Raw genomic sequence first — 25,763 nt, 5'->3', positions numbered from 1 at the left:
ATATACACAAAGCACCATGCACATTGACAGGAAAAGCAATCCTACTGAATCTGAAATACTAATCACCTTAATCCTCATTTTAAGGTTATCACAGTACATATAAATCTCTATTGATCACAGGATTAAAAACAATATCCAAACACGAGCTCACTGTACAAAGCAAACCAGAGTATGGAAAGTGAAGCAAAGGAAAGTGAACAGTTCCAACAACCTTAAATAAATTAAATAAATTATTACTAAATTGCCAACATCAAATGGAAGTAACAGAAATGACAATTGAAAACAGACCAAGACAACGAGCTCGTATAATAAAAATAACATAAAAATAAGTTTAAATTTTAAAAAAAATTTAACATTTAAATATGGTTAAGAACACACCAACTTTTGTTTTGTCTCTTTTCCATCTTACTGTTTATGGTTCTTATGTTTTAATATCCTCACTGTACAAGGGCTGTCAAGATTTTCAAGCTATCAATTATTTTGACAGCTCTTCTGTAATTGTAAAAATGTTTATGATCAACTTTGATGTAAAATAATCATACAGAAATGAATCAATCAATCAGCAACAATAAAAGCAAAACCACTTTAAATCGGATGGAAAGCAATTCATTTTAAAGGCATGTCAAAGACACGAAGGACTAAAAACCTCGAGCTTGAGTAAATAGCCTGATTAAGTTAAGAAGTCAAAACGAATGTAGTTTACAGTACATGGGGTTACAGCTTTTTAAATCCCTTGTTCCACATGTCCAGTTGAATCCCCCAACCCCCTCCCCCCCCCCCACCCTCCTCCCCAAACCCCAATAAAACGGAAGAATTATGAAACAGTTTTAAACAAAATAATATTTCAACTTTTTTATTTTAATTTTGAAGCATTAAAAAGCTCTAATAAATATTCAACAATTTTGTGGTACCCCAGCATATCATGCTCGGCCCATCACCAACATGCATCATATACATATATATATATATATATATATATATAATATATATATATATATATATATATATATATATATATATATATATATATATATATATATATATATATATATATATATATATGTCTGTCTGTAAAGGAAAGACAAATTATGCAGAGTTTTCCAGTGGTACACCTGCAAAAGCAAGAATAAATGTGTATAGTATTTATTTGTCTCTGCTTTTGCAGTGATTTTCTAAAAGCAGTGGTGCATTTGTAAAAACAAATACTTAAAAGTGTACAAATGGTATGTCTGTAAAAGCAAAGACAGGAATAATTGAGTGTATTAGTGGTACACATGCAAAAAGTGTCCAGACTCTAGGTTCTTAAAAAAGTGGAAAAACGTCCCAGAAGCGAACTCACTATTGAGCAATAAAACCAAAAGCGATATATGGCATGATATTTAAAAAGGTTGTGCACGGGTTAAGACTAAACTAGGTGGATGAGTTGGTTATGTGACAAGAACAAGCCGATTAGATTTTGGTTCAGGTTCGAATCCATATCCGGTCTATCAGTGGGATACAAAACATAAACTGTTGAGCCTGGCGGAGGTATGCTCTCAACGGAGTGCCGTTCTAGTTTCTATCGTGCTTGTTGCACCAAATGCAAGAATGTGCGATATATGCTCGAATTGTTAAAACATCTCGTGGGAAATGGCTCTGTGAGCATTCATACAAGGGATAAGCCTGATCATTACACAGCAGATAAGAACAATAACATACAGTGAAGTTATCTTTCACTCAAGCAAAAGCAAACAAAACTAAAACACCTCGAGAGAATGGGAAGATTGCAATGAAATTCAATGGAGCGCGATTGGCTTTTCTGATAAATAGCCTCTAAAGGGTCTCTTTTCACAAAGCAAGTCAACCACCCTGCATGCCAATGTGAAATGATGGATTTCTGAGGATACAATTACATCAGGTCATCAAAGCAACATATATAGTTACATCAGCATATCACTTTGGTGCACAAATGGATGAGGCATCAGGTTAGGGACATGACCCTCAACTTCTACTACATATGCACTTCCAGGTGGAAAATCCATCAGGCTCTATTGTAAAACTAATTTAGAAAGAAATGGTATGATTTCTCTACAGCAGTCATAAGGACATGTTTTAATGCTTCGATCCACAATAGGATGTACTTTTGAGGTACCAATTTGGTTCATCAGAGGTCAGGTGCGAGGTGGTCAGTGTCGTGCCGTATTATTAAATCCCGAACCATACGTGTGCAATAGACAGCACAGCCATCACATTACATGCCCAAAAGCAGGCAAACACGACAGTACCATGCAATCACATGTCAACGCACATTGAGAAAGTTGTGCAAATATGTTGGCTGTGGTGCACTTAATGATTTGGAAACACAAATGTCAGGTAATGGAGAAAGATCCATTCACTGTTAGTTTTCACGAGAGAACATTGGCAGCCAGCAAGGTGGTACCACCAAGCAATGAGAAATTCCATGTAACCCCAAATCTGCAACATAAATTTTATCAAACAATAAAATCAGTTTAAACTGGCTCAAAAACAGATTGAATGTTATATTATCTTTTCGAAAAAGTTTGTTCATTCGTTCATCCCTTGAGGGCGAGGATGACCATGACAACCATCATTGATTGCGGTGAGTCTGTAAGTGGCTAGTGAGGCCAAAAGCTGCTTCAAACTATCTGTAGTGCAATAGACAACAATGTCTGCTGAACGGGAAAGCATGTGTTGCTGTTTCCAAACTTCCACTGTGCTCGCTTTTATCTCTTTAATCCGCTTCTGCTGTCAGCACTCTTTAATCTGCTGTCGGCAGCACCAGCATGGACGCGACTACACCAGGTGGAGTGATCTTTCGTGTGATCCTCCCAACATACAATGTCAATGCTGAAGTATTTAAAGGATGGCTTACGGGTGTCTAAATCATTTTTTGTGACCACATTAAGAGCGTTTACCACACTTTAGCTCTCCATACAAGATCTTCTTTGGAAGTCTTTCATAAGACATCCTGGTGACAGGACCTGTCCATTTCAGCTCTGCTATCATGAGGAGAGTGTGGATGTTTGGCACATCTGCTAGTTTCAGAACCTCAGTGCCAGAACCCACCTTTCCTCAAGAGATTTCTGAGACAGCCCAAGTGAAAGTGGTTCACCTTCTCGGCATCACATTTATATACACAGTCCGTGTTTCACACACATACATCAGAGATGGCAACACTCCCGCTCTGTAGATTATCTACTTTGTTTGTTGCAAGGAGCACTCTTCATTCCCACACAATCTGCCGAAAGACACTTGCTTTAGCAATTCTGGTGTTAGTCGGACCAACATCTTCACAAGCCGAGGAGAAGTGGTCCATGCACTGCTGGATATTGAAATGGGACTGAGTATTTAAGGACAGCTATCTGCAAAACATTACATCAGGAGAGTCTCAACCAGTACCTTCAACTTTGTTCGAGCCTTTTCAAATTGAAGAGCTTTCTATCAATCCTGAGTCTGGTGTCTATTTCAGTATCAAAGCCATGAAAGGCAACTGTAAGCATGGCAGAGAACATCATCCTAAAAAGAGTTAGTGCCAACATGTAGGCTTGCTTGATCTATTCGTGACTGGACATGGTTCAGAAGATTCACCATCATCTATGACACATTCTTTCATAGAAATGACTCATTTCAATGGACTTTTCCAAACAACCAAACTTTGTTAAGACCTTTCAGATTTTCTCATGATTTATTGTGTTAAAGGCTTTTGTTGGATCAAGAAAAGTCATGTATAGATCAGAATTTTGTTCTTGAAACTCTTCAAGTTGACGAGCTGCAAACACCGTATTGATAGTCCCTCGACCTTTTCTACAAGAGCTGGCATGATAGCTTAGAAAGAGAGACAAAGAAGGAAAGAGTAGAGTTAGGTGGAGAGGGGGAGAGGTGGAGAGGTGGAGAGGTGGAGAGGGGGAGAGGGGGAGAGCTGGAGAGGGGGAGAGGGGGAGAGAGGGAGAGAGGGAGAGAGGGAGAGAGGGAGAGAGGGAGAGAGGGAGAGAGGGAGAGAGGGAGAGAGGGAGAGAGGGAGAGAAATGATCACCAACAATAACCCCATCATATGACCGCAGCGCTTAAATGCTGATAACTATGTAATTTCAGTGAAGGAAATAACCTTTTGTATGAAAAATGATATTACCATCACTCATCCTGTCAATGTATGTTGCATCCATGTAAAATAAATTGACACGGGTGTATAATATGCCACTTAGGAGAATCAGATACAACGTGAAGGACACAACATTACTGCTATGGAAATTCTGTGCCGGTTGAAATTCAAGAGTTTCTATAAGGGTGAAGGGCGCGAGGGAGTGGGAGAGGGCTGGGAGAGAGAGAAACAGCATGGTATCGCTGTTCTCCTGAATTAGCCTCTGTGATATACTTTTTTAAGCATTCATCCTACTCTCATAAAAATAAAATAGCTGATAATTTATCACATACTCGACAGGATACTCTGTGCTGCATAATGAGTGGTAAGGGTTGGAGGGGAGAAAATTCCCGGCTGGGTGAGCTTTTCCCAGCCGGGGTTTTGGAACGTGTTGGACATTGAAAGGCTATGGATCAGTTATTGGCCTCATGGTGGTTACCTTTTACCTGTGGGCACTGGCTGTCACCACATTACAATATACGCTGTATTACAATATACGGTTTATAGCAGCCGGTGGTGGCCTCAAAATGAATGTCAAGGCCAACGTGCGCTAGCTTAAAAACATTACCAGATGCTGAAGTACCTTCACTCAAAATTTGGGCCTCTAGGTGCTACGGTTCGGCCGGGTAATAGTAACGTACAAACACACAAACACAAATGCAAAAGCAAGCACACAACCACTTGAAAAAAAATGCAAGATGAAGAGGAACATTTCATTAACTACAAACACTCTTCTAAAGTTTGTTTTTGTGGGAAATTAGTTCATTTGTGGCCAAAACTGAAAATAAAGTTTAACTGTAGCATGGGATCATTATAGTGCATCACAGGTCGTGAGCTAAGGACGGTGTGATGCACATGCTATGCCATTTTATATTTCCTACCTAATGCCACATAGAGTACATACCATAAGGCTTGTGTAAGTATATGGGTAGTGGTAGGCAAAGTAGCAGATGTCATCGACATATGTGAACGTTACGGTGAACGTGAGCGTATAATACGACTTGCCACGCTGGCCTCCAGTAGCTGCAGAGCTTCGGAAGAAACTGTTCCTGTAAGTCACATGTACACACATTTAGTCAGTCAGTCAGTTTATTAGCCAGGGTTTATGCATATTAGGCAATGAAAACAGGCCCAAAAAGGCTTTGAGACCTATATGGAAGTAAGTGGACATTTTCAGTGACCCACGACCTTGATAGCAAAGTCCCTTTAATGGGGGTAAAAAAGTCAATGGTAAGACCACTACACACATGAAAACCTTGAAACAGCAGTACATGTTGGGATAAAAGCAGAAATCCAGCAAGTTGCGGGATATTGGATGACAATGCTTACAGATCATTGCCTGCGCTCAAAAATGGAAGGGAAACTGCAATATTTAGGAAGGGCAATTTCATTGACAGAGTTAATGGGCAATATGATTGACAGAGTTAATGGAAAAATGATGCATCCTAAATCTGAATCCCGATACACAGAGGGGTAAGATTTCATGCAGCCTTTATGAATTAAATATGCCCTGGCCAGCAGATCCATTTTTATAACTGCTTGGGAAAGCACGTTATATCCCTCGCATGTGAAAAGTCAGCTTACTGTTACACATCGGCACGCGCTTGGCAGAGGACTAAAAGGGAATAAATTGCAAAAGTAAAACTGAATAAGGCTGCACATCGAACGCACCTCGTGGTCTATAAATACCAATGGAACCTTTGCTTGGAAGCGTACACAGAACTGAGATAATCTTCGGCAATACAAAATTTTGGACAGGTCCGAACATCAATGCCGAGACAACTCCACTGTATTACTGCACGGTATTTTAACACAGATGTTAAAACAAAAATCACAAAATAAAACCAAACTTATAGGTGGCTAAAAACCAATCAAATAATTACAAACACTCCGAAATGCTTTAAGAGCCTGGTGTTGGCTTAGCGGTTAGGGTGCTGGCTTGGGATCCTCGGATTCTGGGTTCGAATCCCGGTCGATCGCTGAATAAACACCAGGGGGTTGACTCAGCCCATCCTTCCAAGGTCGGAAAATTGAGTACCAGTTCACTGGTAATTCCCTGTGTGCTGCAAGAGGCAACTAACAGGTTTGGTGGCAGGAAGGGCATCCGGCCGTAAAAAATTGCTTCAAAAAGGGGACCATGGTGCCCAAAAAAAGACGAACCCCTGCTCTGCAGGGAAAAATGGCCCTAAAGGTGGTTCTTCCTCTTCTTATACCCCTAAATGCTTTAAGAACCATTGAAGTTGCTCAAGTTGGTTGAAGTTTTGGATTGAAGAGCAATGTTTGAAAATGTGAACTGGTGCTTGCACAAAAAGCAGGGTTTTAATGTCAAGAGAATGCCAATAAATCAATCTGCCATTAACTCGATCAAGACTCAAGAACATTTAACATGGTATATAGAGTTGTGTACCAATTAAAATGAAAACTGCAAGTAGTGATGCAGGGGCCCAAGCACCCTTTGTCCAAAAAGATACAATTTTAAACCACATGATCTATGACGTTATCATTAACAACATATATATATATATTCCCCAGAGGTACTCAATCACGTGTGCCAAGTTTCACATCAATCAGTTGAACGCTTTTGAAGAAGAAGATTTTAAAAATGTGTTTACCTTTAATCCAACATGTCAGCTTAAATCAAGTGACTGATGACTTCACCTTGAACGACTTTTTTGCACCATGGGTAGTCGATCATATCCTGCCAAGTATTGAATCGGTAGCATTTGTGGTTTCGGAGAATAAGTGTTTTTATTTTGATGTATTAATTCCTATTTGCCAAAACATTCCTGGGAAATTTAACCTTAATCGGAGCAGCAGTTTCAGAGAAGTACCATATATACCGGTGTATAAGGCGCACTTTTTTTTATCGAAAAAAGTCAAAGTTGGGGGTGCGTACTATACACGGGGATAGAAAAAAACTCGGCTTCAAAACAAGTCAATTTTCCAATACATTTACGAAAAAAAGTATTTTACGAAAAGCGATTTCGGTTGCACGTTTTCCCCGTTGCGTCATGCACAATTGTGCCGACATGCAGGGCCGCCATTGCTGCTCGTTCGCCCCGGATGGCAAGCGGGTTTTGTACCATTAAGTGCTTTCTATGGATTTGCCGCTCAAAGCAACACAACGGGGTTCACTACTTATTGACTCAAGACATTTCAGCTTTTGTTTTTTAATTATTTTGTAAAAATGTCTCAAAAAAATTCCACTTTGACAATATGGGGTATTATGAGTAGATCAACAACACACAACAACATGCATTTTAAAGGCCATTTTCCCTGCTAGAGCGGGGGTTAGCCTTGCGGTCCCCATGACAATCTTCTCCATTTTGCCCTATTTTCTGCATCTCTCCTTGTTAACCCCCTTGCCCGCATTTCTTCTTCCACCATCTTTAGCCAAGTCTTTCTCGGTCTTCCCCATCTTCTACTTCCTTCTACATTCATTTCCATCACTCTTCTCAACCAGTCACTTTCATCCTTCCTCAACACATGACCAAACCATCTCAACCTGTTCCTCTTCACAGCATCAATCACAGGCTCTATTCCCATCATCTTTCGCAATTCATCATTTGTCTTCCTCTCTCTCAACGATACTCTGCACATCCGTCGAACCATTCGCATTTCCACCCTTTCCAACCTTCGTTGCTGCTCTACGTTCATTACCCATGTCTCGCTCCCATAAATCATAACACTTCTCACACATGCAGCATACACCTTTCCCTTCAGCTTCAACGACACTCCCCTCATCATCAGCACGCCACTCAATTCCCGAAACTTCTTCCATGTACATCTCACTCGAGCAACCGTTGCCGAGTCTGATCCACCTTCTCCATTCAGCATGTCTCCGAGGTAGCAAAATGTTTTCACACCTTCCAGCTTCACGCCGTCTCCAAGATCCAACTCAACATTTCCTCCATCTGCAGCTCCCTCTGTGCACACCTTACATGTGAATGTAGCTGCCACACTGGTTAATGACCCTCTCAGACCACTACATTTTTGATGAACCCACTCAGCGCACATTGTACATTGAATGGAGTTCACTCCGACACCCTTCCTACACACAGCACAGAACCACTTCCCAGTTCTTTCCACCTCACCACATGCTTTACCACTTGCCATCACCTTCGTCTTTCCGATATTCACCTTCAGACCTTTTGTCTCCATACATTCCTTCCGTGTTCATCTTTTCCTTCAGTCCATCCATACTTTCCGCAATCAACACCAGATCATCTGCATACAACAACTCCCACGGTAAACCCTCCTTTACGTTCTGAGCCAGCACCTCCATCACAGCTACAAATAGTATTGGACTTAGTACCGACCCCTGATGCACTCCCACCTTCACCTCAAACTCACCACTGTTCCCGTCCTTCGTCCTTACAGCTGTGCGCGCTCTTTTGTACATTGCCATCACTACTCTGATCAACCATTCCTCCACTCCTAACTTCCTCAATGCCCATGTCAATACTTTGCGTGGAACCCGATCGAATGCTTTCTCCAGATCAACAAACCCACGTGTAGATCAGTGACAATAAAAAATCTCAATTTAATCCATTTTAAATTCAGGTTGTAAAACAACAAAATGTGAAAAAAGTCAAGGGGTTTGAATACTATACAGTCAATACAGAGTCAATATCCCTCAAACTATTCTTATTAATCCAGAATGCAAAGAGCAAATAAAGTGCAACTTGCAAGTGTGTTACCATGATAAACCTTCATTTCTTTCAATGCCAAACACAAGTTAATTGAGAAACCACAGTCAAACATATCAATTAACAAGATCCAAAAATTAATCGCTGTTGCAAACCCAATTTGTTTTTGGTGAAGGTCCAGTTCATGGTGGAATTATGAGCCGATGAGGCAGTCCTTGGCCAATAGGAATGACATTAGGAGGTTATTTTCTGCACAGCAGAATAGGTATGACTCTATGGGCATGTGTGTCATTCCAATCAAAAGTGTGGATGGTTGCCCCTTACCTACTAAAATCCTGCAGTGTTGGAGAGAATGCTTCCAATGAGTTCTAAATCAGCCTTCATAGATTGTGGGTGAAGCCTTAGACATGGGAGTGCAGGTACCATTTGTAGGAAGACCTTTCTCGGTCACCAACCTCGGCAGAAGCTAATGCGGCAATAAAGCATTCACGCCTTTAGCAGAACATTGGTTCTGTTGCAAGCTGGTGGGGCAGCTGTGGGATAAGGGGGTTGGGGGGAGAGGGTGGGGTTGTTGGTTTTTGAGAGTTCTTTCTGCCTTACAGAATGTATTCCTGGTTCTACAGTGCCTGCTAGAGGGTAGCATTGGAATTGGTGTTCCCACAGACTCGCCTCCAGAAAGCCAGAGGCCTGAACTCGGGTGTAGCACTCTGGGACGCTACCTCATCATCTGGCACATAATCTCGGGTACCGTTCTCGGCCAGTTCGACACTGAAGCAGCACCAAGAATGGGATTCCAAGAGGCCCTTCCGAGGTCACTAGCTTGCACGGTTTGTGCCATCTGGAATGCTCCTTGTTTGGCTGCAAAGTTCCCTGAAGTCCCTCACCCTCTGTTTTATTTTACTGTGGGCCAATCACCTGTGGCACGGCACCCCTATCCTATGTTTTCCCATCTTTCTTTGCTTTTTCACCCACAAGGCCTCATGGCTTTTGGGTTCAACCCTTCCCTGTGGTGTTAAAATAAAAAGCAGTGGTAAAGATTCTGGACTACATGCAGAGATACACATGTATGGAGGTATAGAGATACATAGACAGCTATTAAGTATTTTTGAAGCATTCTCAAATACCGAGACTCTCCCACAAGACTACAAGAATGCTCTTATTGTGACAAAATACTCATAACAAAAGGGATGATGATCATGAATGTAGCAAATGCAGAGGAATATCTACTTTTGAAGCATTTCTGGTGAAGAAACCTCAACAGAGGTTACAATCAGTAACATAATGTATTCTATCTGCAAGCCAATGAGGATACCAAGCATGATGTTCTGTAACGAATGACATGACATTACAATGAGACTACAAGAAAAGGCCACAGAGCAGCACATGCTTCACTCCGTGGTTTTATCGATTTCTCCAGGGTAGTGGAAGGTGGGTACATAAAGACCCAAAACCAACTTAGGCAACATGTTTGGCCATCGAAACAGGCCTCCAAAAATTCTGAGGAGGAAGGAGAGTATTTTTGAAGAATACTGCGACATATGATAAAAGACATGGGTCCATCATTTTATGCCAGAATGAAAGCGAGCCAACATGGAGTGGAGACTTCTCTTGGTTATCACCACAAAAACAAGAGTTCATAGGACACCTTACTCCACACAATCTTGAGAAAAGGGATATAGGAAGGGTCTTTTAAACTGTTGCTTTAAATTTCCCAGCACAATCTATATTTCTTACGAGCTACCATTTAGTATGAATCTCGATATTTCCCAATGCTTGGATTGGTTTGAGATGTTGTAAAATGGTGTAATACTTTGGCCAAGTACTGCTAAACTGGAGCTTTTGGAAGTGACAAGAATGCGATTTATGTTCTACCGTGTTCATGTATATAATTCAATTTAAATAAAATAAAGGTTTTAAAGGCTGTAGAAAACAAAAAACGTTTATCAGACGTTTACCGCCATTGATGCACCCTCTTTTTTAGTTTTACATGTTAAATTAGTTATTCGCACCTGTTGTTTGTGCCCTTTATAATGACCCTAAAGAAGTGATTTTTCTGCTTGGAATGATTTTCAATTTGGCTTTACTGTCAGACAGGCAGACAAACTAAAGAAAATTACTTTCCTACTCTCTCTGCACATATACGCTCAGGTTCCGATTCATTTTCAAAATCTAAAATTCAATTGAAATCAAGTTGCTCCTCAATCATAGACTGACCTCTGTCGATAGACAGACAGACAGACAAGGTGAACTAATTGCTTGAGCCTGCTTTTTCGCTTAGCACATGGGGTAAAAATTAAACTTTTTGCCATGAACCAGGAAACTTATGGAAATTGTGTTTTGGCACCATAATATCTGAATTTGTATAGAATTTCTTTATCATTGGAAAACCCTCAAAGTTACGCAAGCAATATGGAGAGGCAAGCAATATAAATCTGATGCTCAGGTATGCAATCTCAGCGGGTGACTTTACCGCACAATAACACTCGCCTCCACGTAGCAAATGTGACAACTATTCGTCAGGCTGAGAGGGATAAATCTTCCTTCTTGCAGTTCAGACTTATCACCCTGTGATGTTTCATCTTTTTGAACCGTTCAAAGATAATTTGGGTGTCATTACATTTTTGAATGATAAACACATTAAAATGTCTGCCCAAAAACGGCTGTGTCCCCATACAAAAGTTTTTTCTATGCAGATGGATTAAAGTGTGTGCATGTATAGTTGGAGAAGACCTTGAGACATCGTTGGAGTTTCATCAGAGTCCACCTCAACCTTGAACTATCCTCGTACTTAATGCGATCAATATGTTTAGACTACAGGAAATGGTTCATTGAGTGAAGAGTAAGGACCTATTGAAAAGTGGCACCATCTCAGTACTTAACTCTCCTGGATATTCCCAAAGCTCCAATTATCTATCACATCCAACGCTCCTCCTCCCCCCTTCCTTCCCCACAAAGCCTTTACACTCTCATTGTAACTTGTCCATTTCATCCTTGATGATGCTGCTTACGAACATGAACCTGTAAACCACTCAAGTCCTGCTAAATGTTAGGAACATTGGTTGGAGCTCACTGTGATTCAGTGTGTGTGACAGTAGTGCAAGCACTGCCATACGATCATGATGCACTATGACAGTCACTCTAATCATGGTAACAAATAGCCATACAAACGCGGCCTATCCGTAGGATTAATGTTATCCATATTCTAAAGCTTGACACACATCATACGATTTTATTTGAATCACTAAATTGTATGATTGAGTCCGATTTTGTCGAAGTCTGCAATCAGTCATGAAAAAAAAAAAATCGCACTCATGTCAGAAGGAAGCGCTTCAGTTTGGCATTTTAAATATTAAATAGGCAAATCCGAGAAACGAATGAAACCCATTAGAATTGTCCTTTAGAAACTCTTATAATTACCCTTTAGAACCCTTTATAACCCATTAGAATTATCCTTCAGATTCACTCTTAGAATTAACCTTTAGAACCCATCAGAATTAAACACGGTGGGTAAGAAAGGTTCTCTTCACTTGTGATGGACGGACAGACATAGCCAAATATTTAAGCGGTTTTCTCTGCTTAAAAACAATTTGTTGAAGTTGTTGTTGTTGCTTGTGGTATGCTTGTGGAGGTGTGATTGACGTTGTGTGTTTATTGTGGGTTAGGAATTGAATCCAGGTCAGACATATACTATATATCTCTCTCTCTATCTCTCTATCTATATCTATATCTATATCTATATATCTCTCTCTCTATCTCTCTCTGTATATCTCTCTCTATGTCTCTCTATGTCTCTCTCTATATCTCTCTCTACCGTCACGTGAAAAAGTAAGTACACCCCATGTAAAGTTTTGACTTTTTCAACATATTTCAACATACAGCTATTTGATCTTCATTTCAACAATATTGATAGATAAAGGTGATATAATATAACAAATATCATGAAACATTTACATTTTGTAGCCCATTGTGTAATTTAAATAAACATAAATGCAAATTTCGCATGTGGAAAAAGTAAGTACACCCTTGGCTCTAATAGGTGGTATTTCCCCCTTTGGCAGAAACAACCTCAAATAGGCGTTTCATATAACTGTCTACCTGTCTCTGACATCACTGGTGGAAATTTTTGCCCACTCTTCCATGCAGAATTCTTTCAGCTGTGCGATGTTTGAGGTGTTTCTTGCATGCACAGCTCGTTTCAAATCCCCCCACAACATCTCGATGGGATTTAGATCCGGGCTTCGACTTGGCCATTCCAGAACCCTCCATTTCTTTCTTTTCAGCCACTCTTGGTGAATTTACTGGTATGTTTAGGGTCATTGTCATGTTGCAAGGTCCACCTTCGGTTGAGCTTCAACTTTCCGACAGATGGCCTCACATTATCCTCAAGCACCCTCTGGTACAATGAAGAATTCATAGTGGATTCTATGATGGTGAGCTGCCCAGGCCCTGATGCAGCAAAGCTGCCCCAAACCATAATATTTCCACCACCATGCTTTACAGTTGGTATCAGGTTCTGGTGGTCAAATGCTGTCTTTGGTTTTCGCCAAACATGTCTTCTGGTACTGTGGCCAAATAGCTCTACCTTTGACTCATCTGTCCAGAGCACATTGTTCCAGAAGTGCTGGTCTTTGCCGAGGTGTTCATTGGCAAACTTTAGTCTTGCCCTGATGTTCTTTCTGGACAGCAAAGGTTCCCTAATGGCACACCTCCCATGTAGATCAAATTTGTGCAGCCTCTTTCTAATGGTAGACTCGTGCACTTTGACATCAACAGTGGCAAGAGCTACCTGTAGGTCCCGTGATGACATTCTGGGGTTCTTAGAGACTTCTTTCAGCATCTTGCGGTCTGCTCTCGGGCTGAACTTGCAAGGGCGGCCTGGCCTGAACAAGTTGGCAGTTGTTTGGAATCTTCTCCACTTGTAGATGATCTTCCGGACAGTCGAATGATTGATTTCAAATTGTTTGGAGATCTTTTAAAATCCCTTCCCAGACTCGTAGGCATCTATAACCTTCTTTCTGAAGGCCTCAGAGAGCTCTTTTGATCTAGGCATGGTGACGCCGCACACTTCAACAACAATAGCAAACCAAACTAAATGTCTGAGGTTTAAATAAGACAGGTTCCTCCAAGATCCTCTCTAGCGATGTTCTAATCATTTACACCTGAGCTGGTGCACCTGATTCTAATTTTAGGTATTTGAAGTATTGATAAATGTTGGGGTGTACTTACTTTTTCCACATGCGAAATTTGCATTTATGTTTATTTAAATCATACAATGGACTACAAAATGTAAATGTTTCATGATATTTGTTATATTATATCACCTTTATCTATCAATATTGTTGAAATATGTTGAAAAAGTCAAAACTTTACATGGGGTCTACTTACTTTTTCACGTGACGGTAGTAGTGGATTAGTACCGACCCCTGATGCACTCCCACCTTCACCTCAAACTCACTACTGTTCCCGTCCTTCGTCCTTACAGCTGTGAGCGCTCTTTTGTACATTGCCATCACTACTCTGATCAACCATTCCTCCACTCCTAACTTCCCCATTGCGCATGTCACTACTTCACGTGGAACCCTTTCGAATGCTTTCTCCAGATCAACAAACCCAAGAAACAACTTCTTCCTCTTCTCCATGTACTTCTCCTGCAACTGCCTCACAATAAAGAGTGCATCTGTCGTTCCTCTTCCTGGCATAAATCCAAACTGCATTTCGGCGATCTTCACCTTATTCCTTATCCTCCTCTCCAACACCCTTTCCAATACCTTCATTCCATGCTCCAATAACTTTATCGCTCGGTACGAGCCACACTCCAGAGGGTCACCTTTCCCCTTGTATAAAGGGACGAGTGTACTCAGTTCCCAATCCACTGGAATGCGGCCTTCTTTCACCACCAGATTACAGATCTCTGTCATTCTCTTCACACCCCAACTTCCTGCTGCCTTCAACATATCTCCCACAACTTCCGTCGGCCCTCCCGCTTTTATACTCTTCATTGCTTTTATCGCTTCCTCAACGTCCTTCTCAGTTATCTTCTCTGCCGGTCCTAAAACTGGGTTACTCTCTATGTTGCCATCCCATTCATTCTCTGTGGTCAACAGCATTTCCATATATCTTTTCCATCTTACTTCAATTCCATCTGGGTCCACAACGATTTGTCCCACTTCATCCTTCAAGCAACTTAAATTGTCTCTGATGTTAACGATATGCAACATGGGAGCAACTACAATAATAGGACAATTACTTTTTGTTTTCCACTTTGGTTTATAAGTTCCAGATCCAACACTTAACATTTGCCTTCAACTTGGAATTATAAACTCCACCTCTTATCGTTGCCTGGCGATCAATGATATCATGGAAACAACAGTTTTATTTTCTAACTTTTGATGGACTTGCATTAAAAATTACTACAGCTGGAGTGTGATAAATAAAGAGCTCATTTTGATCAATCATTCTTGATTTACTCGAGTTATCTATCTGCTTGCAGAATGCAAGGACAATACACTTCATCGAATAAATAAAGCTTGCACAATCTACTTCATCAAATAAATAAAGCTTTCACAATCTACTTCATCAAATAAATAAAAGTCTTTCAGAAACCACTTCATCAAATGTATAAAGCTGAAATTTATTAGTAGGTACCTGCTGAAATTACACGTAATGTAAAATGTTATGCAAAGAAGAGTTAAATAAATACAGGGGGTCCCCACTAAACGTTGTTTCGTTATAACGTCTATACTAATTAGATACCAAGACTTCACATAACGTCTTGATTATTTACCTATAGCTCGCTATTACATCATCATGACATATAAATGTCATTGAAAGTCTTCGGTGCCACTATGGAATTTATAAAGAAAAACCGAGTCAGAGCAGTAAGCAGTCAACAATTGATGCTTTTTCTTTGGGACTGAGGAAAACGGTCATCTCCAAAACCAGCAGAAGCCTTCACGTCACAGCAAGGGGGAGAACCCTCCGGATCTCAGTGACTCGCCACCTTCACACTCTCCACCCGGAAAATGCTGTCATACATGGGGGAAATTCCTCATTCCTCGTGTCATGTGGGGAGAATGTTTTCCCTTGTGTCACATGGGGAGAATGCTTTCCCTCGCGTCACGTGGGGAGAATCACGTGTGAAATGGTGAAAGAGTGGTGAAGCGAAGCCTGTGTTAACAACGTGTGAATTATGGTGTTAATGGGTAGTTAACTCTCAAGGTCGGATTTCCTGTATTTAGCACCTGGATTTAGCACAGTATGTTAAAAAAGCCATGTTCCTGTGAATGGATCGAACAAAGATGAAACATGATAATAAAGTACAATGGACGTATGAGCAGATGTCCTTGAACCAGATGTTTGCAAACCGGGGACTCCCTGTACTGTATTACAATGTACAATATATAATATATAAACAATTAAAAGTGTGTGAATTTACTTAAATGAGATGCATTTAATGTGGGCGAAGGAACATTGATCCATTTAAGGTCGTTTCACTTAACGTCGTGTTTTCCAAAACGTAACCACGGCGTTAACCGAGGACCAAGTGTATCATGTGAATTTTATATTGTAAGCGTGGCGATGAGGTTCCCTGTCAGCTTGTCGCACTGTCTTTCAGTCACCGGCATTCAGGCCGTGCCTCCCTCGTACATTACCGACCTCCATCAAAGCTGTGCCAACATGTCGGGTGTGCAGCCAGAGTCAAAACAATGTCCAACTCACAATCTTGCGAGATATGCCCCACGGAAATTCCGTGGAATTGCGACTCTCAAGTTATTGTGAGGAGCCCAGTTGTGTTAATAAATGATCTTAAATTAAACTATCTTCTTTGTGATGATGAATAAAACGTTAAAAGTAAATAACAATAAAAACGTTTAATTCACAATCGCAACATCTCACGATATTTTTCTCGCGAGATTCATTTTTCATGACAAATGTATTATTATATAGATGATGTCTGTATGTAGGATGCCCCCCAGGTTCTGCTTGCAGTAATGTAAGCATGGTCCCTGAGTAGATAAACACACACACACACACACACATACACACTATACTAGCTTGGTGAGGCGAGCGTAGCTCGCCTCACCAAGCGTCGTTACTGGGGAACGGGCTTATTTTAGCTGAGAATAATGACTGTACCTGAGTTGCTGTGTTCTCATGATTTACACCAATCATAATACAAACGATTATTTTGCACAAATGTATTTGTTGTGTTTGTGATATTACATTTTTATAGGCAATTTAGGTTGAAGATTCAGGTTGAATGTTTTTTTTTTTCAAGAAAGAACCCCTCAGCACATACATAGGGGAGGGGTAGGTGCAGACTGGAAGTTTGGGACGATTACACCTCACCACCACGTAATTCAAAACATCTCACCACCACGTAATTCAAAACACCTCACCACCAAGTAATCTAAAACACCTCACAGCCATAAAACACGTAATAAAAAACACCTCACAGCCATAAAACACGTAATAAAAACACCTCACCACCACGTAATTCAAAACACCTCACCACCACGTAATTCAAAACACCTCACCACCATGTAATTTAAAACACCCCACCACCACGTAATTCAAAACACCTCACCACCACGTAATTCAAAACACCTCACCACCAAGTAATCTAAAACACCTCACAGCCATAAAACACGTAATAAAAAACACCTCACAGCCATAAAACACTTAATAAAAACACCTCACCACCACGTAATTCAAAACACCTCACCACCACGTAATTCAAAACACCTCACCACCATGTAATTTAAAACACCCCACCACCACGTAATTCAAAACACCTCACCACCAAGTAATCTAAAACACCTCACAGCCATAAAACACGTAATAAAAAACACCTCACAGCCATAAAACACGTAATAAAAACACCTCACCACCAAGTCATTTAAAACACCTCACAGCCATAAAATACGTCGTAAAAAACACCTCACAGCCATAAAACACGTAATAAAAACACCTCACCACCACAAAATTGAAAACACCTCACAGCCATAAAACACGTAATAACAACACCTCACAGCCATAAAACACGTAATAAAAACACCTCACAGCCATAAAACACGTAATAAAACACCTCACAGCCATAAAACACGAAATAAAAACACCTCACCACCACGAAATTAAAAACACCTCACAGCCATAAAACACGGAATAAAAACACCTCACAGCCATAAAACACGTAATAAAAACACCTCACAGCCATAAAACACGTAATAAAAACACCTCACAGCCATAAAACACGAAATAAAAACACCTCACCACCACAAAATAAAAAACACCTCACAGCCATAAAACACGAAATAAAAACACCTCACAGCCATAAAACGTAATAAAAACACCTCACCACCACAAAATTAAAAACACCTCACAGCCATCAAACACGTAATAACAACACCTCACAGCCATAAAACACGTAATAAAAACACCTCACAGCCATAAAACACGAAATAAAAACACCTCACCACCACAAAATTAAAAACACCTCACAGCCATAAAACACGTAATAAAAACACCTCACAGCCATAAAACACGTAATAAAAACACCTCACAGCCATAAAACATGAAATAAAAACACCTCACAGCCATAAAACACATAAAAAAACTCACCACGACGAAATTAAAAACACCTCACCACCACGTCATTTAAAAACACATCACCACCAAGTAATTCAAAACACCTCACCACCACGTCATTCAAAACACCTCATCACCACATAATTAAAAACACCTCACCACCACGTAATTATAAATACCTCACCACCACATAATTCAAAACACCTCACCACCATGTGATTTAAAAACACACCACCACGTCATTTAAAAACACCTCACCACCACATAATTCAAAATACCTCACCACCACGTGATTCAAAACCACCACAACGTTATTAAAAACACTTCACAACCACGGAAACAAAAGTTTGAGGGAGTCGTTAAGTGACATCACAGACACTGCCCAGATGTGTAGATATGTAGATAAATGACTGTACCCGAGTTGCCGTTTTGTCATGGTTTAAACCAATCATAATTCAAACAATAATTCAAAATATTCAATATTCAAATGTATTTGTAATATAGGTGATATCACATTTTATAAACAATTGAAGTTGAAAAAAAAAAAATTCCCCAAAAAATTGAAATAAAAAATAAAAAATTGGAAATTTTTTCAAAAATATACCCTTAGGACATACCGACCGGAGAGGTATGTGCATACCAGAAGTTTGGTACGATTTCACAAAAGTTTGAGAAAGTAGTTCAGTGACAACACAGGACAGACGCTGCACAGTTGCTTTGCTCTAGTTTCATATTTTGTTGTGTTACAGCCTGAAATTAAAATGGATTAAATTGAGATTTTTTTTGTCACTGATCTGCACATAATACCCAATAATGTCAAAGTGAAAAATTTTAAAGACATTTTTTCAAAATAATCAAAAATGAAAAGCTGAAATGTATGGAGCTAATAAGTATTCAACCCCTTTGCTATGACACTCCAAATTGAGCTTAGGTGCATCCAATTTTCTTTGATCATCCTTGAGATGTCCCGACAACTTGATTGAAGTCCACCTGTGGCCAATTCAATTGATTACATGTCAGAGCAGAAACTCTACCATGAAGTCCATGGAACTGTCCATAGAACTCCGAGATAGAATTGTGAAAAGGCATAGATATGGGGAAGGGTATAGATATGGGATAATGTATATAACAACTTCTAGAGTGCTGAAAGTACACAAGAGCACAACAAGCTCCATTATTAGGATATATAAGAATAATATGGAACTACCAATACTCTTCCTAGAGCTGGCCGTCCGAGTAAACTGAGCAACCGGGCAAGAAGGACCTTGGTCAGAGAGATGACCAAGAACCCAATGACCACTCTGACAGAACTGCAGAGTTCTTTGGCCGAGATGGGAGAACCATGAGATGGCACCATGTCAATGATGGCATGAGAGATGAGATGCACAACAGTCTCTGCAGCACTTCACAAATCTAGGCTTTATGGGAGAGTGGTCAGACAGAAGCCACTCCTGAGAAAAGACCACATGATGGCACCAGTGGAGTTAGCAAAAAGGCACGTGGAAGACTCTGGGAGCATGTCACAAAATATTATTGGTCTGTCTGATGAGACGAGAATTGAACTCTTTGGTCTGAAGGCAAAGCGCTATGTCTGGTGGAAACCGAGCACAGCTCATCACCCATCTAACGCTACCCCTGCCATGAAGCATTGTGGTGGCAGCGTCATGCTATGAGGATGCTTTTCAGTAGCAGGGACTGGGATATTTGTAAGGATAGAGGGAACAATGAATGGAGCGAAATACAGGTAAATCCTTGAGGTGAACCAGAACCTGCTTTAGAGTTCAAAAGACCTTAGAGTTCAAAGATCGGTGAAGATTTACATACAACAGGCCAATGACCCCAAGCATACGGCCAAAGCAACACTGGAAATACTTCAGAACAAGAACGTAAAAGTCCATTAGTGGCCCAGCCAATGCCCAGACTTGAATCCCATTGAGAATTTGTGGAAACACTTGAAGATTGCTGTTCACCGATGCTCCCCATCCAACTTGATATACAGTAGCTTGAGCAAATCTGCAAGGAAGGATGGGAGAAACTCCCCAAATCCAGATGTGTAAAGCTGATACAGACATACCTAAGAAGGTTTGAAGCTGTATTCGCTGCCAAAGGCGCTTCTACGAAGTATTTACTCAGGGGGCTGAATACTTATGTAAATTACATATTTCTGTATTTCATTATCAAAATATTTGCAATAGTTTCTAAAAACATGTTTCCACGTTGTCATTATGGAGTATTTTGTGTAAATCTGTGACAAAAAATTTATGTTTAATCCATTTTAAATTCAAAATGTGAAACAACAAAATGCGAAAAAGTCAAGGAGTGTGAATACTTTCTGAAGGCACTGTGCACATATGATATGTACCTGTAATACTAGCTGTTAGCTGTTTATTGAGTGACCTGTGAGGCATACCTGTAGTAGCAAATGTCAGTGCCAATACGAGTCCATCCCTGCTGTTCCTGCAGTGCTTTCCGCATGGAGTACATGACAGGCTGCATTCCTGGGGATGGTAAACACGTGTGCACATATAAAGGACTCAAAATGATGGACAGTTAACTGAGCTATGTAAAGGTGAGAAACTGCCTACCTGTCATATCAACCACAACCACACCAAACATGAACGTTTCATTGCAGAGGCCTCGATCCATACACGATAATGACAAGATATCAAAAGGTACAAATAGAACAGTTAGAAAGCATAGGTTTATGACTTTTTAAAATTTACATTTATCATGATGGTTACAAAAAGTTTATATTCGATTTCCTTTAATGCTAAAGCAGTCGGTGTCAACGGCCGTATTACTAAGTTATTAATATACCATAACGTATAATTAAACAACACCCAGGCTTCGTTTTCCTGAAATTTGAGGTCAAAACACTTCCATGTGATCTGACGCATAATTTTGAATCAACTTTGAAAGTAAAAAGTTTTCCAATCAATGAGTGCTCTGCAACTGCAATCCTTATTTGTAAAGCTGTTAGCAAGCATGTCATGCGAGTTGAATCAAAGCAGGGAAAAAGAAAAAGCTTTATGTTAAAAATTCAGCTCAAGTTTCATTTAGAACAAGTTCAAATGAGGACGAACATTTATATTGTTTGAACTTGCAGAGCAAGGAAGGAATTTAACAATGAAACATTGAATGTTCCTGCTGCAGGCACAGCCCCGCACTATGACTTTCCGTTTCACTCTGTTTCCAGCAGCCTGAGCTGGTTCCTATTTCAGGCCGGATTGCAAAGGAGCCATAAGTGATCTCTGCCTTGCGGCACTCAGGTTTGGTTACAATGAAGAGTCCAAAATCTCATCTTGCTCAGAAAATGTGCCTGGAATGCCCAACATGGGCAAAGCTTTCACGATGCTTTTTCCCACTAACGTGAACAAACTGTTACAAATGAGACCAATGACTCAGGCAAAGTGTCATTTAATATAATTTCTCAGTATTTTTGCCATTCTTTAAACATTCATACACGCAATATGCGACCTCCACTGACACACTCACCAAAGTTGAACTGACTGTTCACTTTCTCGCAGTTTACCAGATTAAAACGGTAAGGAACGTTGCATTCCATGTTGCTCACTTTGAAATAGAACCACAGATGGTGACGTGTGGTGTTTATGTCTGAATTGGTGATCAAATCGTATTCGTGTCTGATGTACAACAAAAGGGAACTCGAATAAATAAAAATGAATGTTAAATAAGAAATAAGGAACGATATAATGTAACAAGAAATTGTGATCGAGGAACAGGGTATCACATAAAGACATACTTGCGTATTTGTATGGCTTTACGAAGATTGCCAGACTCAAACTTTGAACTGAATATCAGTGCATCTTCAGAATGTGCCAAGGATCTGGAATGGGGATTACATAAAATGACAAAATATATTTCAGGATTGGATTGCAAGGTGTGATGATGATTTAAATCCTTTCCAAGCTCTCCAACAATGCTATGCAAGGCCCTCCTTACAACAATTTGGAATATTTCCTCATTGCACATAATGCAGTGGGCCACTCACAATGGCACCTTCTTTATCAAGTTCCCTATTGAGGCTGGGACCCCCCCCCCCCCCCACCCCCTCCCCCAAGCTCGTGTTCTGGAAAATATGTATAATTCAATAAATGAACAGGGTTATAACTAATTAATTGACATATGTGGGAAAATTACATGCCCAGCCCAGGAAGCGAACCCAGGTCCTCTGGTGAACAGTACTATCCACACATATCAATTAATTAGATATGATCCTGTTCATCTTACTACAGGGAAAATTACATTACATTTTTAATTTTTATTTTTTACATTACATTTTTTACATTACATTTTTTTTTCTTACATTTACATTTTTTTTAATTTCATTTTTTTAAAATTACATTACATTACATTGATTACATTACATTACATTACATTTTAAATTACATTACATTGAAAATTACATTTTTTAAATGTCTTTCTTACAGTGTATTACATGGCATTATATACATATGTAGTCTTTAAAAAAAATAAAAATTGAAATTCGACTAAAAATAACTGTGTACGAGTTTTCTGAAAATCGTCACACCTCCCTGATGGACCCTGTATAATTCACCAAATCTCCGTCCGTCTGTCTGTCCGTCCATCTGTCTGTCTGTCTGTCCGTCCGTTCGAGGGTACCGCAAAAACGGCTGAACCGATCGCAACGAAATTTTGGGTGGGTAATCCTGGGACCCCCTGGAGTAAAATAGGCTATATTGTTTTCCCAATTTCCGCTTTAGTCGCCAGCATTTTCAGGTTTGGACTCCCGCCTAACGTTATTGTCCCGGGTACCGCAAAAACAGCTGCACCGATCGCAACGATACACCTCCATGCCCGTGGGATTCCCACAGGTGACCCCACTAGTTTATTTAATTGTGTTTCTCTGCCCCCCAGAGGTGTTTGTAATAGCAGACATGGATTTGTTCCCCTATTGGAGGAAGGCCCTCTCGTGAGCATGCCGTTCGTGCTCCTATGGTTGGCAGCGAGTGCCCCAGAAGCATTAACGGAAAGAGAGCAGCAATCATATGTGTGGGAAAAATTGCATGCTTGGTCGGGGGTCGCCCAGATAGCTCAGATGGTAGGGCACTAGTACAGTTCACCAGAGGACCTGGGTTTGATTCACGGTCTGGGCATGTATTTTCCCACATATGTCAAATAAATATATATAACCATTCCTTTCATGCTGTGAGGAGCATCGGGCCGACGAGGCAGTTTCAATTGGTTAAGGAGTACAATCATGGATGGGTCACTACTCAGATGCAGGATACTCAAAGGAACAGATTATTACCCCAGTAACTCATTCTGCCGACCTTGGATGGATGACAGGCTGAGTCAACCCACATGGTGTTATTTTAACGGCATGACAGGGGCTCGAATTTAAGACCCGAGATCTTAAGCCTACCACATTAACTGTTAAGCCAACACCAGGCATATGTATGTGTGTGTATACATATATATATATATATATTGTTATGTCGGGGGGTAAAGGAATATCTAGAGCCAGGTATATCTGTATAGGTAACATGCTTCCACTGTCGCGATAGGGAATCTACCCTGTAATAAGTTCTATGTGTAGTCCGGTTTGGCGGGATAAGCTCTATTGATGTCCCTGCTACGAGGGAGCAGGGCATGCTAAATAGTGCAGGGATTATGGATAAGATTCCTTTGTTCGTCGTCGTCCCCGTTGCCAAACCTTTGTCCCATATGGCAATGCATACCCATATAAACACTTAGATAGGCCCTTAGCGAACATTAAATAAATCCCCTTCCCTTACAATGACCTTGGAAGAAGACCGGCAGGAAGCCAGATTGGGGCACCGCCGGTTGGACGCCGCCAGCCGCACCACCAGCTGGCTTAGCCACATCGCGTGAGATGAGCTGTAACCACGCCCAGGAGGACTGTGATTGGTTGGCGCGGAAGGTGCAAGCCTGGAGCCAATCAGCGCGGAAGGCGCGAAGACACAACTGAGAAGCGGGTGGTTGATTGGAGGGAGGAGCGGCGGTGGCGTGGAGAGACGCTAGAAGGTTCGGTGGACGGCGGGAAGCTACGAGGCTCTGGTTGGTAGCACGCCAGGACTGACGTCACATGCCAGGTTTCAAAAGGACTCGCTGGCAGGATTCTAAAAGCTTCGCTCTGGGGGATTGCGTCGTGCTGAAGCTTCGCTCTGGGGGATTGCGTCGTGCTGAAGCTTCGCTCTGGGGGATTGAGTCATGCTGGTCCTTCGCCTGTCGTTGTTAGTCCTTGGCTCTTGGCTCTTCGTCTTGAGAGGTCCTGGTGGTCGTTGGTTCGCCATCTGCATGGTGCTTGGAGCGGTCCTTCTCGGTGCTTTAGGAGCTTGGAGTGGTGCTGGGGCCTTGCGTGAGATCGACTCGGAGCTTGGAGCGGTGCGGGCCGCGCAGGGCCTGGCGAAGCATGCGAGCGAGGCGGACGGAGGGTTCCTTCGCGCCGGAGCTCAGAGCCATGTTGGATGGTGGACAAGACTGCAGACAGTTAAGACGCACCACATTTCACACGTACACGACGGACAGTTATTTTTGCAATTCATTCCCCTGTCTCGTATTTGGAAGTCAGTGTGCGGGATCCAGATTTAGGACATTTTATTACCAGCGCGTATTTCCCTGTCCCGCGATTCCTTGTAAATAAACCCTTGCATTATTTTCCCTTTCCATTCAAAATCTTGTCTGTTTTGAGTTTATTCCCCTGCAGGATCGGAGCTGCGGTTGGATCGCTATCGGTAAGCGCTTCCGCCTCTTCTCTTCACTTTTTCCCCCCGCGGTTGGTAGCAAAATCCGTATTTGGTCGTCGCCTCAGTTAAAGTCGTTCTGGTCATTCACGAGCCCTGGTATTAACCTTGAGGGATTCGCACGACAACTGGTGTCAGGAGTGGGATTGAACCCTGTTATAAATTGGTGTCAAGAGTGTGGAGAATTTGGACGCAAAATTTTCATAGTCGGAGGCGATAAATTTGCATAGTCGATCGGTGCGCGGGACGCGAACCACGCGTCAGTTAAAATTTAAATTTTATTCCGGTTGTAAAAGATGCGTGGGGAAGCAACCTCTTCTTTACGGATGGAAGAGGTAAGCAATATGGAAGAAAGGATGGAAGATGTGGGGAGCATTGGGGGTGAGTGGGAGGTAGTTGGGGTAGAGAGCAGGAGTGGAGCTTTCCCCGCCGTAGGGACGGCCCCGATGGATTTCCAAGCCATGTATGAAAAAATAATGAAGGGAATGAGTGAGCGCAGTGAACAAACCAGTGCAGAAATTCGGGAAATGAAAAATGGGTTGGAAAACAAAATGGATGCTCGGAGTGAGCGATTGGAAAATCAAATTGATGGAATGATTAACAAAATGGATGCCCGGACGAATGAAGAATTGAAGGAAG

General features: G+C 41.1%; 1 protein-coding gene across 1 annotated transcript in view; it reads right to left on the bottom strand.

The window, feature by feature from the left end:
- AGTPBP1 (ATP/GTP binding carboxypeptidase 1) overlaps positions 1-25,763 on the bottom strand; it is a 131,707-nt gene that overhangs the window by 35,336 nt on the left and 70,608 nt on the right. The window contains exons 15-18 of the mRNA XM_078772616.1: positions 22,139-22,222; positions 21,871-22,019; positions 20,786-20,873; positions 5,043-5,187 (exon numbers count right to left, since the gene is read on the bottom strand). Of these exons, the coding sequence (XP_078628742.1) occupies positions 5,043-5,187; positions 20,786-20,873; positions 21,871-22,019; positions 22,139-22,222 (466 nt within the window). The remainder of the gene's footprint in view (positions 1-5,042; positions 5,188-20,785; positions 20,874-21,870; positions 22,020-22,138; positions 22,223-25,763) is intronic.

The sequence above is a fragment of the Myxine glutinosa genome, chromosome 2 (genome assembly GCF_964187855.1).
Source record: "Myxine glutinosa chromosome 2, kmMyxGlut1.1, whole genome shotgun sequence".
NCBI classification, from domain to species: domain Eukaryota; kingdom Metazoa; phylum Chordata; class Myxini; order Myxiniformes; family Myxinidae; genus Myxine; species Myxine glutinosa.
The sequence above is the reverse complement of the archived record's forward strand: the minus strand, read 5'-3'. Positions and strand labels throughout refer to the sequence as shown.